Genomic DNA, 17,162 nt, shown 5'->3' with positions numbered 1-17,162 from the left:
AACTCACTTGTCTTTTGCCATCCAAATCATGTTATACTAATAATGTTACACACTCAAACAGGCTTACAGGATTACAACCTTCTCTGGAACCTAGAATCTGTGCTAAAAACAAACATGAAAAGGATTTGCAAGAAGAGTATTTCAGTGTGTATGTATGAGACACTTATCATGCAAAAGTAAAAGCATTCCAGCAAGCCAAATCTAGCTTTATTTTTTTTAAACCCCATCAGAAATCCTATCCTCCACTTTAATAAGGAATAATTACAAATGCAGACAGATTCAATAAAAAGAAAGGTGGTGCATTTAGCAGTGTATGACCCCAATGTGAATATACAGAGCTGGTGTGAAAAATGTCCAGTTATCCAGGGGAGGCAGCTGGATGGTCACCATCGATAATGCAAAGGTTGTTCATTTAGCAGTTTGACTGTGTTGGTGTGTGTTTTGTTTTTTCCATTCCTAATTACAGATAGCAGCAGTGCTTGTTTAGCTGATGCTAAAAGCCTCAAGGGAAGAAGACACAATTGCCTGCTGAGAAAGTGAGAGTCATTTGTTCTAATTTAATATTTATCTATTGGAGGAGGCTGAGTTATCAGAAAGAGCTAAATTGAAAGACGCCCAAGCGTGCCCAGACAGAGTCAGCGAAAAAATACTGAAAAACAGCAAGCTCTGATGACCCTTATGCAGAAACTGGAGAAGTAGTATGAGTGGAAGACAGGGACACACTATGTGTGTGTATGGGAGAGACTGCAGACTTTGCATATATAAACATTACATTAGGGATTAAGCATTTTGTTCTCTCCACAATATACAGTCACATATCCACAGCAATAAACACTGCTATGGTGTTAGATGCTGATTTGGCCCATCTGAATGTACAGCCAGAACTTGCTTGAACTCTGTTTAGTGTCATGTCATGTCAGTCAAGGTCAAATTAAGTGTTCATTTGCAAAAACAACCATCTCCATTTTGATTTATATTCCCAATATCAGATTTTTCTTGTGCACTCAAGGGAATATCAATCAAACTGGTGTTGGTTTATTCATTTTAAGAATGGCTCTCATCTTTTTTTGCAAATTAACTCTTCATATGTTGATTGATTGCAAATATTATTGTTGGTTAAAAAAACTCAACAACTCCCTTCACAAGAAAATCCCAAAGAAAAAACATTGCACAAGCTGTTCTGACATGACAGAATTATCTTGCTGTGGCAGGGAAGATGACGTCCCCCTTCTTAATCTCTCCTACAAAGCTATAATTGACTTGGTTGTTCTCCCAACCAGGAAAACAACTGTCAATAAGCAATACTCTGTATTTAAATAGCTAAACAAATTTAATTGGAGAGCAAATCCAAGGTCTGGAAATCAGCCTTTTACTCTCCAAAGAATCTCAAAGTTAGTTTTTGTAGAATTTTTAGACAGTATGACTGAAGGATCTTTGAAATCATGTGATCTGATCACAATCTCACATTTACAAATACACACCTGGAAGCTGCCCAGTACAACCACAGTCTGATCAGTCAGCCACCGAGCAGCTCCACTTGAGCAGTCGGGGTTAAGGGCTTTGCTCAAGGGCACCTCAGTCGTGGTAAAGATTCATTTTCCCCACCCAGATTTATCCTGCCCGTCCCGGGGGTTTAAACTGGCAACCCTCCGGTCACAAGCTTGCTTCTCTTACCTTAAGGTCACCTTTAGGCCACCACTGCCCACAGTTCATTGGGTGGAACAAGCTGAAACGAGTCACGTGCTTAACTGAACTTCCTGTATTAGCCAGTTCATGATGAAATCATGTACCAATTATTTACACACTTATGAGGAACCAAGGACTTGCTATAACAGCCTTACTTTCACTTTATGTCTTGGTCATCGAATAACCTTTGGGAATTCTAAATCATTGCTATGATCCTTATTTGATACTCCTGAGTCCCAATTTTGCATAGTCCATTGTATTTTCTTGCCCTCCATGTGCCCAATTTATCAAACACTGGATATCCCATTCTGGCATGAAACTTGCTCTTAGGTCATTCACGAAGCTCACTGAACTGAAATGCTAAGTATGGTCGGACAAGCTGTGTCCGATTTGCCTGTAGTAACATTAGAAGCTCAGAGCAGCAGCCCTTACTAAACCCCCTCAATAAAATGTGTGAAATCATTGTTCTGCCCAGGGTTTCAGAAATCAATTAAAGCCATGGCAAGCTCACTGTAATGCAAACCCAGTCTACAGTCCAGGTAAGTCCTTTGAAAATGCCTCAGTGAAATTAAAAAGATTTAGACATGCACACACAGTCGCACCATGAGCGAGGGAAAAGTGCTGTGTTCATCCCGAGTACGTCAGCTTTGTAGGACGGCTCAGCAGACCTCATGGGAAACGGAAACCTAATCCCATTTACTCTGGTATTTAACCACGAGGAGATCTATCCTGTCTACTTTTACAGCCTGTAATCGCTGCCCAAGATCAAAGACAAGACTGATATCACTCCACGTTAGGCATAATACTAACAGAATTGTTAGATGGCAGAAAGTGCAGAGAAAAGTTTGGACTTCTTGTTTTTAAAGACACCATTTACCTATTTGAAGTACACAATTTTTGGTCCTCAGCTTTTCGGAGGGAGACGATTGACAAACAAATATTCCCAAGGGAGCAGGCACTCTTAAATGTTTCTGAGAGAATGATCATAACAATGCAACATTAATGTGCAATTGAATTGTTGAAATGAAATATTAGAAGCATCTGTTATTGCACTAAGACTATACTAGAGCGCATTCTAATAGCTATAGCTGCTCATTTCATTTTCTTTTTCAGATGGATGGCTGATTCGCCACGAGGATTATCACCATTCAGTGTACCGCCCTTGACCTTGGACCCTCAAAACTGAGAGGAATCTGCATTGGAGACATAAGCCGTACAATGTCTTAGATCTGTGTATGATTGGATGAACATTCAAGTCTCACAAGGGGTAATTCAATTAGATTTCTCCATCTTCTCTAAAGATGTACCCTATGTTTATGTGTGGATAGATGTATAGCAAGGAATGGAATTCTAATTAAGTTGTCACAATGGAAAGATTATTTTAATATGTTTATGATTGAAGACCATAAAACCTACCAACATTACCAATGAGATTATTTTTTGTCATCATGAGCTCAGCCACTGAAGATAAAAGACTTATTTTCTATGATGTCCAGACTGCCTTCAACACAGGCTCATTTGGTGTTTTAAAAGACAGGTTGTATTGGAGAAAAACTCAATACCCCCAAAAAAAGAATCTAAATCAATTTAGGACAATTATAACCCAAAGTCCAAGTGTTGCACTGGGTATTCTTATCTCAAGGCTTCCACGAGATCCAATAAGCTTTTCCCACAGCTGCATTACACAGATAAATTCTTCAAAACTGGTGAAATGAAGAGGGCTGCCCTCAATTCATGCTCGAGCACAACGTGTTAATGATTCCAAAGATAATACAACCCTTAATTATTTTTTCACGATGAGCCACTGGAAAAGTGATTCTTCTTAAGCCAAACACTGCTGAGCCGAGTATTGGGAAGTTCACTCTCTATTTATTGATTTCTTTAAACCTCATTCAAGAGAGAATAATCCGAAGTGACGAGAGGGCTTTGATGACAGCACCCGTGCTTTTCAAATCATGGATTAGGCTAGTATGAATTGTTCTATTTGTCATCTCCTGCTGACTCGCCTAGCTGTGTTTACTAAAGTGATATGTGTTGGCACAATGACATCCTCCTCCTCACCTTCACCACATATTTCAAAAAACATTTTATCATCTTTCAATCAGCACAGTCCAAAGCGGAGCTCCCATTCACATTAAATGGGCAGCTTTGGGCTTAACAATTTCTATTGCGGTTTCAAGAAAGTGCAGAAACATCTGATATGAGGGGTAATCTATTTGTCCATGAAAGGCCAACCACAGGAGTCGGTTTGGCAGATGGAAGGAAAGTACAGTTCATCATGAACATATTGATTCTTCACTGTCCAACCTGAAATGTGATCGCACACTGGCTGTGAATGGGAGTATGAATGTTGTGTCTGCCTGTGTTTGTTAGCCTGACAGACTGGTGACCTGTCCAGGATGTATCTTGCCTCTTGTCCAATGCATGTTGGGGAGGGTTTTTAGCCACACTGCAGTGATACAAACCTCCTTCTAATGGAAAATACCTTAAGCTTGCTCAAAATGATATGTTAGTCACTACATCGGTACATACTGTATTGATGCACAGTGTGGACACGTTGGCGTAAAGACAACAAACAAATTGGTAAAGTGTCTTCAAAATCAAAAAGTTTCTACATTTGTCACTTAAGGCAAAAAAATATGAGAAAAGAGGTCTTAAATTTCATAAAATTTAGCTAGAGAGTCACCAAGTTGGCAACACTGGCCCCCGGTGACCCTGAACAAGGAGTGATTGATGAATACAGTTTTAAGATAAGAATTTTTATTGATTTCTGTTCTATCATTACAACAGAGGTTTTCAAACTATAAGCCTCAGCAGTGAGAGACATGAGGCAAAGATACTGCATGAGATGAAAGGGAAAGGTGCATGGCGGTGCTTTAAAAACAACTAGAAGTTAATTATTGTGTTGTGGCCCACATTTTGCCAGCTTAGCAACACAGTCAGCAGCTGAAGCAGCAGCAGCACAGGCTGTGACACAAAGCTCATGGAGTCAGAGTACTTTAAAAACCTTATCTGATTGCTGAAGGCTGAGGCAAAATTTGTTCTCCTCCGAGTCATAGCTCAGTCAAATCTGAACACACAGACATGATACACATGATTTCAGATGTAAGGTGAGTGTATTTACCTTAAACTTTCTGAGGATATCATTATCTCTGAGGTCCATCACAAAAAAATGTCCATAAATCCACTGATAGAAGTAAAATCGTATAAATAGACACTTAATAATCATTCAGAATAAAAGTAATTCTGTAATAGGTGGCTGTATCTATGGGTACACTATAAAAAAGGAACTGCCAGAAAAGGTCTTAAGTTTTAGTCCATTGCTAGCTCACTGACTCCAACTCCTGCACTACACTTCCAGCTTACATTCCTCTATGCTCCTAATTCATGGGAACTGTAGCTCCCAACAGTCTGCTTTTGTACTTTCTCATAGATAACAGACATTTAAATATGCCTGATTTATTTCATCAAGATAATGTATTATTCCCTGAGAAATTAACAAAAATGTGAAAACCATATCTCAGAGTGTTAAATCCTGGACTGTCCCTTTATTCAGATCCACACGAAAAGTTCATGGGGTCTATTCTGGGCTGAGACCCATGCCCCATCCAAGTTTGTGGAAATCCATTTACATTGAAAACAACCACCAGGGTTTCTTCAAAAAGTCTTTTCTCAAACATGAATTGCAAAACAGTGGGGTTGTCTTGTCATAAGCATCATCTAATATTCAGGCCAACAAAGTGTGCTGTGTGAAAACATGACTCCCACTGTGTGGGGTCAAGAAAAGAGCAAGAGCTATTGCAATGAGTCACCTCACTCATGATGCAGAATTCAAACTTTGCAATCATACCACCTCCTGCAGTCATTAGGTTGATTTACTTTCTAAAGTCTTGCAACCTTGATACATACAACCAGCTGTTACCAGGGATACTGCGCTGCACTTGACAGTCAGATGCAAAGTCAAAGTTAATTTTGGCCAGCACAAAGACAAAGAAAAGGTCGGAGGAGTCATCTGTGGAGCACAAAAGGACACAGAGGTGACTCCATACAGGTTTGCACACATACACATACATGACACTAATGATTTAAGGCATTTCACCTAGATTCAAACACAGGTCATGAGTTTACCTCCTCTAAACAGCGTAGCTATGGGCACAGCACACATCTGCGTCAGAGGCAGCAGAATATAGCTCTGAAACCTCATTCTGAAATTGAGGGCAAAGCCTTTGATCTTTGGAGATAGCTGCTACTGCGCAGTAATACGTAGAGAACTAACACGAGGAGGAAACGGGAGCAAAAAGACAGAGCAAGAGGGGCTAACATATAAACAAGCTTGGGCTATTACCTATCAACACCTATGTCTCCTGTTTGTACCATCAAAATAATCTGATCGCCTGTTTCCATAGTGACGCACAGCATCATGTGCACGTCTTCATACAGATACACACCTGACACAGCAGTCCCATTCACTGTGGTTTCCACTGCATCAATGGATGAGCAAGTTAGATCAGGAGAGTGTTGTGTCTGCCTGACTTTTCTCCACATGAAGAGGGAGATCGCTTAACCACTGTGAACAGCAGGCTACTAACTGAATCACCCTGTGCCTGGCACCCTGTTCTTCGTTTGTGATCCTCGCAGTATAACCATAACATGCTTCAAGTTGCTCCAGGTGAGCTGGCACAGGGCAAAGAACCTCTATAAAAACAAATTAATAAAACAAAAAACAATATTTATGCATTGCCAGAGCACACACAGATACGCTTCAGATAAAGGTTTCTTTCTTCCATGACGAGCAGAAAAAAAAAGCTGATGAAGAAGAGTTACCAAAACACAGATTCAACCATGAACGTGTCTGTCTGTGACAGTTCCTGTAAGACAAGCCAGGTTGCCTAGCAACCCCTGTATGACTTGGCCAGTTATGCAGATATTTCTATTCAACACCTGAATGCATTAGTTATTGAGTTGATTGAATTTCCCTTGTGTGCCATATTCTGGGTCATTAGACACAACAATAAATGCATTGTTTGAAAGTCTAAGAGGCTCTAGGAGCATATAATACTCCGTTCATATACATCCACAGCCTGAAAGAAATACAGAGGATGTGTCTGATAATAATGATGAATCTATATTAAAAAGTAAAGGTTTCCTACAGTATTTTGCCTGTAAACAAGGTCGTCTACAAGCTACTTTGTATCTAGCATTGAAGTGGATAAACTAAATCTGGTTATTAGCTTTAGTTATTATGATCCCCCTTTATCTTTAACAACTTACAGCCTAACAAAAGCCCCATATCTATTTGCAGACATTCCCACGTGGGGTTCACAACCGTTCCATAGAACCAGATCAAGTTGAAGCAGCTTCTCACTCAATACCAAAATCAATCACAACTGGTTTCGGGAGGACAAGCGCAGTTTTTCAAGCTGCTGCCTAATCTACAATCTGAAAACATTTTGTTCTGGGTTCAATGTCTTAACTTAGCTGTTTGCTTGAATCTGACCTCAAGCTTGCATTTCACCTTGAAGGATGTACATTTATCTTTCCCTATCCCCGGAGACTGGAAAGGACAGTTCGTCATTGCTCCAGCTGTGTTTGGAGACCAGCTCGGAGGGTTGGTAGTCGCAGAATCTCCAAGGCATTGCATTCTGGATCAATGCAGACTATCAACCATGTTCCCACAGCTCGTGTATGTCTTTGTTAGAGCCAGATTCTGACCTCTGATAGAAAGGGTTAAAGCTGGTAGAGAGTAGAAGTCGCACAATCATCAGCTCTCTTGCTCTGGTAAGCACACCTCCCAGATCAATAGACCAGTCATTTTCGGTTTTCATTGCAGAGAGCTAGCTTGAAGCACACCATTATGTATTGCCTGTAATGGCTCTTTAGATGTAAGGTTAGTAGAAAGACTCTATGTGTCCCCACAGACTGGATTTTCAAGGATGTTAGCGCAACACCATGAGCAAACACACTCACAAATACCCAAAACATGACTCATACAGCTAGCCAAAATTAAGAAAGAAAATGTTACATTCAGAATACTAAACAGCTCTTTTTGAACTGCAGAAACAACACAACAGACACTATAACTGTGGGTATACCATATAATAAATCCATACATTTGGCTATTAAGCAACTGTGGAGATATTTTGCAGAGAAATACATTTGTCCGTGCTCTCTGGTAGAAAATCTTTCTCGTTACTTATAAACTGATCATATGTGCCTCTGCTGATATATCAATGCTAAGCTATCAGTGGGCAATATACTTTTTGGGGTTACACCCCGCCTTTCCGAAACCCCGCTGTTCCGAAAATAGACTTCCATTCTTCGTAATGGCGGGGTTTCCCATTTTTTCTAAAGACCCCGCTATTCTGAAAAGGCTATTGGGGAACCCCTGACCCTAACCCTATTGGGAAGTAATTGGAACTTGAAAGTCGGATTCGGAACAGCGGTGTTTCGGAGTAGGGGTGTTTCGGAATGGAAGGCCGTCCCCACTTTTTGGCCCCAGATCCAGATCCATCCATCATGTTTATCTATGTATCTTTGACACAGTGTGTGCACTGTGTCTAATTATTCTCTAATTTTTGTCTTTTGGCACAGTTAATGGCAATTCCACCACTGTTGGTGCTGAGACCTTTGCGATGTTAGACGGTCACGTCTTTCACTTTCATGACATGATGCAAACTGCAGAAAGCGTGTATTTGGTCCCAAGCTGACAGAACTAATTACCAAGCCTGTCAGGCAACAGAAAATATTCAGGCAGTGTAGTAGGGTAATTAGAAGTATTTTGTTTTTCTAACACGTCAAACTCTTTTTGAATGTATGTGGACTGACTTTAAACTGGTGATAGTGGTTAATGTGGACTTCCCATCATGCAAAAATTGTGCCTTAAATAAACTCATAGTTTTTAAGTGTCAGGTCAGCAATGTTAAAAGCTGTTCTGAAACAGAAAAAGGGCACTGCCCTCATTCATTTCAATGAGATCACTGCGTTGGAACTGCAGGGGTGCTGTTGCAGCCCCAGCAAAAGACGTACATGACATGAGTTTGGAATGGAAATAGGGGAATTCTGCTGTTTAACTGGCAATCACTATGACAGAGATATAATGATACTGGATGGAAACTTTTTGTTAAGTCTTTGCAAATGCAACACACCAAGGCAGGCGGGTTGAAATAACACAAAGAAAGCATAAATGACCAAGCTGAATGCAAAAACAAAATGCAGGCAAAGAAAGCAAAAAATAAAAAACTAAGTTCAAAACCCGGAAAACACCAGGAACACAGGCAGCAAACGCTAGGAAGATATGAGGAGAAAACAGGACAGGGGAACTGACAAAGAGTGAAGGAAAAACAAAGACGTAAAAACACAGGAGCCAATTAACAAGTGACACACAGGTGTGCACTGAAAAGGAAGTGAAAACATTAAACTTTCAACATAAAACAGAAAATGACAAAACTAATACTCAGGACCATGACACTTCCCAGAGTTTTAAAATCACTCCTCATTATTATAAACCCATTTTGTTTGTTCAAATTCATGGATCTATGACTCAAATCATCTTCCTGAGATCATTTTTCATCAATGCAGCTTCTTGACATTTTTTTTCTTTTTACACAGACGTGTTTTTGATGATGATCATTGAGTGAAAGATTCGTAGTAAATGCAATAAGCCTACATCAGCCATGACCAAAGCTCACCACTGCTGTTTCTCTCTTTGTCCTACTGTTCTTTGGCATTGTTCACCTGAGCTCATCATAGCCCACCTGCTCAAAATTGATTTTTACGGGGCAATATTGACGCTGAAAGCGGATTATTGTTTTTGTAATATGTCTACTGTTGTGTAAACTTCAAAGTTCAGTAAATCTCTTTCAGAAAACATTCTGTGTCCAAACATTGAACTGCATAGTGACAAAGTAAAAAGAAATACTTTAATTCCTGTCATATGCCTGAGTTCCTACACTGATTATCAGAGTTCAAGTAGAAGAAAAGGATACAGTGTCTTACGTGACACGAATTTCTACCGACTCATGACAATTCCCATACCATTACTGTTTCACTATGATAGAGCTCTTTTCTCTGCAGGCAACATTCAGAACTGCATTCTTATAATGAAATGGTTTTCAATTTATTCCTTACAAGATAAGCCTTCATTTCCAATCTGCTCAGCATACAAGTCTTCATGCTGCACGAGCACTATCATGCGTCTCGCACCCACAATTCCATTTTGTGTGGCCCAAAAAAAATAAATAACTGATCGCAAGTAGCAGATAAAGAGTAAAAGACATCATTTTACATATTCCCTCTGGATACTATCCACTCAATGAATGAGACATCCCAGGGGAATTTCATTAAGTGAAATACTCTTGACCGCAGCCAGCATTGAAAATAACAAGGGTCTGACCTTGTCTGTGGGAGCACCATCTCTGCAAATAACATTCACCGAGATCGAGCAATTATAACTTTCAGCAATGGCAAATAGAAAAAAAGAAATAAACTAATCTGAAATGTGAAAATGACAGAGACTTCGAAACAAATGACCTCAAGTTCAAGCTCTCTGCCTTTGATGTGGAAGAATCATTTTCAGATCCAAACACGAACTGAAGCCGTGAACTTGGGGGAGCTAATTCTAGTATTTTGAAAATACTGGGGGATGTTTTGACAGCAGAGTGAAAACCCAAGAAACACTCCAGCTCTTTCTAACAGTGGATGAAGACAAAACTCGCTTTGAACCAAATTACCCAATTTCCATTCTCATTTGTCACACTCTGGGATTGAGCTGGGCCACAATAAGCCATCACCATTGTGGCACACGGCAGCGTATCTGACTGGCCCTTAGCTGAACAGGGCCTATTAGACAGGCCTGGCAGAGTCAGAGGAAGGGTTGAGAGGGCAGATGGGACCATGGTGATGTATTATGCATGGGTAAGAACCATACTCTGGAGGGCCAGCTGAGGCCCCAGTCGGAGAGGGACAGACTGACCCAGGCAGACCCATCATACACCCGCTCCCTCTGCAGCACCTCCCCCCAGTCCTATGAGACTGCGAGCAGCCTGCGCTCTTCCATGACCCTGGGCACAGGTCCAGCACTATTGGTTAATATATGTGGAAGTCAGTCTTTTGTGCTGAAATATTCATTTGGACTGAGACAAGCGTTAGATTTGATACAACTGACTTACCCAGTCTACACTAACTATGGATAGAGGGGCGATTAACTCATTATACAGTATGCTGTTATTTAGGCAACATTTACTGTCTTTGAGCACTCTGGGGCGGCAGAACAAGAAGTAAACATTGACATTTTATCAACTTAAAAAGTTAGATAAAAGATGATGCAAGTTAGAAAACTGTTCACAACAGATGTGGAGTAACATTAGCATTGGAAATGAAGTTGATGAGAGCAGTGAGGCTGAACAAAAACAGTAAAGCAGTGAGCCAGAACAAAACAATGACTGTAAAGATGGATAACAGAGTTTGGTGATAATTGCATGTGGGTTCATCACTAAGAGAGACTCTCTATATAATACACTCAGTCATTTGACCTATTGTTAATATGAAAATATCGGTGAAGCTTAAATTAATATAAGCTTATTTATTCAATTATTCAATTTGAATCTGCAACCTCACCACTCATGTTTTTTATACTCACCAAGTCACAATTACTATCCATTTATTCCCATGCAACACAAGTTTCTTTTTAATGATATTGTTTCCATTTGACTGAGTTCAGGAAAAAAGTGTGAAGCTAGTTTTGTACACTTCTCAGCCATACAATATTGATTCTCTCAGAATAGCCGGCAATTCTAGCAATATTGATTTGCTCTGTGTTAACAATTACTGGCTTTTTGTGAAAATTTCATTACATAAAATATTGATCTGATGCATTTCTATATTCATTGTTTTTAGCTCTAGAAGTTTGCGTAACTGTTTACTTGTAAAAAAAAAAAAGAAGGGACCACTGTGTGTTTGAATCTGTTTTTCCTGTAAGACTGACAGACGTGTCTCCAGCACTCCACTGATGATTAGAGCAGAGTGGAGGTCGGAGGGAGTCAGATAGATCTTATTTATCAGTGTCTCCACTCAGTCACTGTCAAAGTCACCTTTACTGGCCTCCAAACTGCATCCACGTCCCCCATGTGCTTAAACTCACCACACACACCCAATTCTCCTTCACTGATGATTGACAGCTTAGCTAATGTAGTCACAGCCAGGTACAGCACGGGGAAGGGGAGATAGAGGGAGGGTCTGGTGGCAAAAGCTCAGCAGCCAATCTCCTCCCAGCTTGACTGCAGGATACACGGCAGATGGGCCTTTGGAGGAAAAGAAAGATCCACAGGAAGCAGCTCTGCAGCGAGCTGACTCTTAGTAGTGGTTTGTTAAAATAGCCCTATTCTAATTATGTTATGTTAAAGCTGAGAAAGGTGCAGGAAGATTTGATAACCTAATTTTTCAGAGATTTGTGGTCAACTACCTCATTAAGCCAGTGTGTCTCTCAGCTGGTGTGCTGCGCCCCTCTCAGTCCCTGCAAAACTGCAGGGGACCCAGAAAGCAAAATAAAGTGGTGATTTCATTTGATCACAGCCAGCCAATCACAAAAAAAATCTGTTATAATTTCAATACTACATTGTAACTATATCATGCCAAATATGACAATCATAATGATCTCAATAGTGTTAGACACGTTTCTGTTAAGTGTAGCTTTTTTTTTTCAACCATTAAATGACTGCAAGCCACATTTCCAAGTTTGTGACTTTCCAGGTTTCCATAACCACAGAAACCCTCAAGTAGTTTAGATACAACACATTGGACCTGACAAATTAAATATAGAGAAAGTATGTACAATATATCCCATATATTGACACCTGAGCCACATTATACTGCGTGAGAAAACAAAAAAGGACAGGCATCGTTACTGATATACACCTGCCTCATGACATTTTACTTGCGCACTGACTAAAACCAAAAGAATAGAAATCAAAAGAGGGAATGAGAACTACCTGGACTGCGAGTACATTAACAAGACAGAGTCAGCCGCATTAAATGAAAGATGGCTACCTGTCTTTTAGATGGAGAATGAGAGATAAAGAGATACAGTGAAAAAAAAAGGGAAAAGGCATGTTGACTGTCACTCAGCAGTCACTCAGCAATCTCCACGTCTCTTGTCCTTACATGCAGGTGGATTTTCTTGGGCTTTGAGCATTAAACACGCTTTTTAACCTGAGAGACAAACAGATGATGAGAGGCTGAGGGAATCAAAGAGGGAAAAAGGCTAATTAGGTACGCTTTGTTTGGACCTGTGTTGTAACTCATTCTAGTTGTGTATAAACGATGACATATAATAATGAACAAATAGAGAGGGAACCAGCAAGCACTTTACGCCTTACACTTGTAGATTAAGTTCAAAGTTTTATTTAACAACATCTGTGTTGTCGTAGCTCACACACATTTTTCTGGACAAATGAATGTGGAATACAAACGACACGGTAACGAATCAACAGAACAAGCATATGCGTATTAAACACAAACAGCTCAATCACACTCTTGACATTGCCACTCCAGCTGGCGGCTTCCTCCCTCCCCTAATTGGAGCTCCTCCTCTTCCTCCTTTTCCCTCAGAAAGGTTACGCGAAATTATCGGCAAGAACATGAGTGAAACAAGAGGAGAAAAAGGAGGGAGGGTGAACACGTGGGAGAGGGGGGTGCTATTAACGTCATGTCCCCATCGTCTGTTTGACACAACAATAATGGTTCAGCAAATGCATTTATTAACAAAAGCTGTCACGCTTGCAGTCCACAAGCATCAATCCTCAAACAGTTCCACTCTCACTTGGGTGATTGATGCCCTAGAAAATTCATTTTTGAGGACACTGAGGTCATCACTGAATAAGAGGACTTGGAGGAGGGGGGGACTATTACAAAAACAAATTAACTGTTGGAATACTTTCTAACACTAGGTTGTATTCAGTGGAAGCATCATTTCGCTGAGGGAATTTAAGTGGCAATTGACTCTCATGGAGGAAATGTAACGTGTTGTTGCATCCCTATTACACAGTCAATATTTTCATTTCATCTGGGGCCCTTTGCCGGTGTAGCACACAAATAGCATTCTGCGTCTTCACAAACAATTTGCACTGGTACAAAATGAAGCATGAAGTCTACTCCTACACTACAAGTCTGCCAGGTGTTGGCATAAACAAGGTTTTTCTCTGTTTCACAAATTGCTAGAGTCTTTTTTGACCTTTGTTCTCCAAGATCACATTATACAGCAATTTATATGGTGGATTAACTGTGTTTTATCTTACAACCACTATTCCAAAAAAAGTTGGGAGGCTGTGTAAAATGGAAATAAAGACAGAATGCAGTCATTTGCGAACAAACTGTGCTTACTGTGAACAGTGTTCCCAAACACATGTTGTAACATCCTTCATGCAATCATGTGTTTGATAAAGTGGTGAACCTCGCCCCATCCTTGCTTGTGAACGACTGAGCCTTTCGACGATGCCCCTCCTCATACCCAATCGTGATATTATCACCTGTTACCAATGAACCTGTTTACCTGTGGAATGTTCCAACAGGTGTTTTTTGATCATTTACAACTTTCCCAGTTTTGTGACGCTTGTCCCAACTTGTTTGAAACATGTTACTGGCATCAAATTCATATTTACAAAAGTCAATGAAGTGATGAGGTAATTTGTCAGTATCAAATTATCACATTCATAAACAGTGCTGCATTTTATTGGGAGAATCAGTTCTGGATAATCTCACTGCATTGCACATAGGTCTGCAACTAATAATATTTTGAGACACCCAACACACTGTGGTCTCTCTTCATTAACCACCATTGTACTGGTGAAGCCGAGGGCAAGATATGCCTTGTTACATTTTCTTGGCTTTGTTTTGGCTTTGTATGGTAGCCTTGCCACGTCCCCCCTGTGATAACTAATTGCCATCATAACTTATCTAAAGACAAGTTCTCACATTTTGTTTTGAGAAAGCAAAGTCCAAAACATAAAATACTTTAATTGAGTGATACATCAAAACAGTGATATAAGAGCTTCAAATGTGTGCTGGAACGAGCAACTGACTTGAATGATTAATCAATCGTCTACATTTTTGCTGATCAACTGATCAAATGATTCATGATATTGACTAACTGCACATAAATATTGTATTAATACAGTCAGATCACTTGGTCAGCTGCAGTTCTCTGGTTTTGGAGTTCAAGGATCTTTTTGAAAAACATCAATTTGAAAGTTAAAACAGCAAGATTCACTCAAAAATAGGTGGTGATAAAGGGAGGTGACATTGTAAACAGATCCAGGATGCATTATGGAACTAGAATTTAACAAATTGCAATTGGTCAACAGCGCAAATTTGTATATCAAAGCTGTATTAACATCACCACTACTACTAATGACACCTGTTTTATACAAATGAATCAATTCTGGTGGAAATTTTTAGGGCTGATCGTAAATGATTTGAGTCATCAGTCGGGAAGACCGAAAGTCGACTTGTATTTGGTCAGCCAATTAAAAGCACTTTATTTTCACTCCATCATTGTAAGCAGAACAAATGCAGGAGAGCATGGCTCTTTTAAGATAACCAAAAACCACAAAAGTAACGATGACGGAAGCAGTGGGGTGATAGACACAGAGGACAGCGGGATGGTGGACAGCGTGAGGCAGAGCAGATCGACTCCAATCTGTTGGCTACTCTAATGCTCTCTGCTCCAGTGATGACTGTCAGTGAAGTGGGCTAAACCACATTTGAACCAGACGGTGGTACAACCTCCTCGACTGCTGTCTACTGTGATTGAGTCTTCGGCTGACAGCGCCGTCAGTAGCCCGGCAGGAGATAATTTCTGGGATTTTATAACTGAACAATGAGCAGACACACACACGCTTACTTTCTTTACTGTGTGGAAATCTGTTGTCTCATTTACTGTCTGGGCAGGGTGGTGAAATGTATTTTTTTTCTCTCTAAGGTGTATGGAAGCAAAGACATGAGAAATAATAAACCGAAGACAACTCCCCTTGGTTTGAGTGCAGACTCTGAGTTGACTCTGACATCCTGATTCACTGACGGCCCTAGAAATGTCACTGTTGGGTGGAGAAAGCTCTGGGGAGGTAAATCCAACAACTATATTTTCAGTGATGAGCCTCTTTTTTTCTAGCTGCACCTGCCTTCTTATGAGCAAACAAATCTACTCTTTCTTGTACCTGTGCATCCACAAGGAGGTGCCTCATCAGGGTCATGGACTTCTGCATTGTCTCCTTCTCGGGAGGACGGAAGGCAGGCTCCTCCGGCTCTGGGGGCTTGGGTCCAGTCACCATGAAGTTTGCAATCTGGTCATTCAGGCTGTTCAGAGACTGCACAGCTAGAGGGACACACAAAAATAAATAAATGTCACCACGAAGCGGCTGTTAACACGCAAAGCATTTGTTCTATTTGGACTAAAAAATATCAAGTCATTAATCTGGTGAATTTAACTTCAGCTACACTTCTCTTGATCCTGCAGGAGAAAGACGGCATTACAAGATTAATTAATTAAATAATAATTAAAAAGTAAAAGTTACAGCTTTTCATTATGTCCTCTTTATCAGAGTGCAGGCAGGCTTAAGTGGATCATAAAATGCGTTCCATAGCAGAGTGCCATATACACACACACATTTCTTCTTCCTTTGTGGATGCATTGGCAGCCTCTTAGTGAGCAGAAACAGCAGAGATAACAGGGTGGAAGAACACAGCTTCCTACTGTCACACTGTCACTGACTTTCTCTGTCAACGCCCTTTACTGGTCCACAATGTTCCATGTCAGCCTGAGAGCCATCCTGTTTTTGTTTCCCCATTCTTGCCCTTGTGTGTTCCTGGCAAACCTCTCCTTTCAGGTTTCCTCCCCAGCTAGGCGTCCACATTAAAAACTAGCCAGCCCTACTGTATTTCCTCCTTCCCACACACACACATACACACACACTTCCTCAACCCTCTTCCATTTGCCATTAATCCCCTTTAGTCTTTGAAAGGTCAACACAACTATTTCCGAGGCCACCCACATGGTGGAAATGTTGGATAAATGAGAGAGTTTGAGAAAAAGCAATTTCCATTTTTTTTGCCTTTTTAGCATAAGTATCTTTTGTATTTTTCATGAGCTGCTACGCTAACCCCTAATGTCTCATTATCCCTCTTCCCAGCATTTAAACTTTGCTAAAAGCTCAAACTTACAGCTTTGTCAGTTATAAAGATAGACAGAGGTGATCAAGGATCGACCTCCTGTCCAGAGGTCATCTGATACAGACTCTGACCCATTAAATCTCTTGTTTTCTGCTGCCTGGAAACATGCACTAACAAATTTCGGCCAAATAAAGAAATCCAACCTGCTTAATCCATTTAGGATGGTTTTAGGCCAAGAATCTGGATAGGGTCTTTTCAGGATGAAATATAAAGCCTCTTTCAAACACAAAAACCCACGCGAAAAAAAAAGAGAAAGA

At 40.4% G+C, this 17,162-nt stretch overlaps 1 protein-coding gene across 3 annotated transcripts in view; it reads right to left on the bottom strand.

The window, feature by feature from the left end:
* Positions 1-16,047, bottom strand: part of LOC140999461 (kazrin-like) — a 154,517-nt gene extending 138,470 nt beyond the window's left edge. The window contains exon 1 of one of the 3 annotated variants that reach the window (XM_073469853.1): positions 15,894-16,047. In XM_073469853.1, the coding sequence (XP_073325954.1) occupies positions 15,894-16,007 (114 nt within the window). In that variant the 5' untranslated portion in view covers positions 16,008-16,047. The remainder of the gene's footprint in view (positions 1-15,893) is intronic. The other 2 variants (XM_073469854.1, XM_073469852.1) reach the window with 2 other exon arrangements.
* Between the last annotated feature and the right edge of the window lie 1,115 nt (positions 16,048-17,162).

The sequence above is a fragment of the Pagrus major genome, chromosome 7, assembly GCF_040436345.1.
Source record: "Pagrus major chromosome 7, Pma_NU_1.0".
Taxonomy (NCBI): domain Eukaryota; kingdom Metazoa; phylum Chordata; class Actinopteri; order Spariformes; family Sparidae; genus Pagrus; species Pagrus major.
The sequence above is the reverse complement of the archived record's forward strand: the minus strand, read 5'-3'. Positions and strand labels throughout refer to the sequence as shown.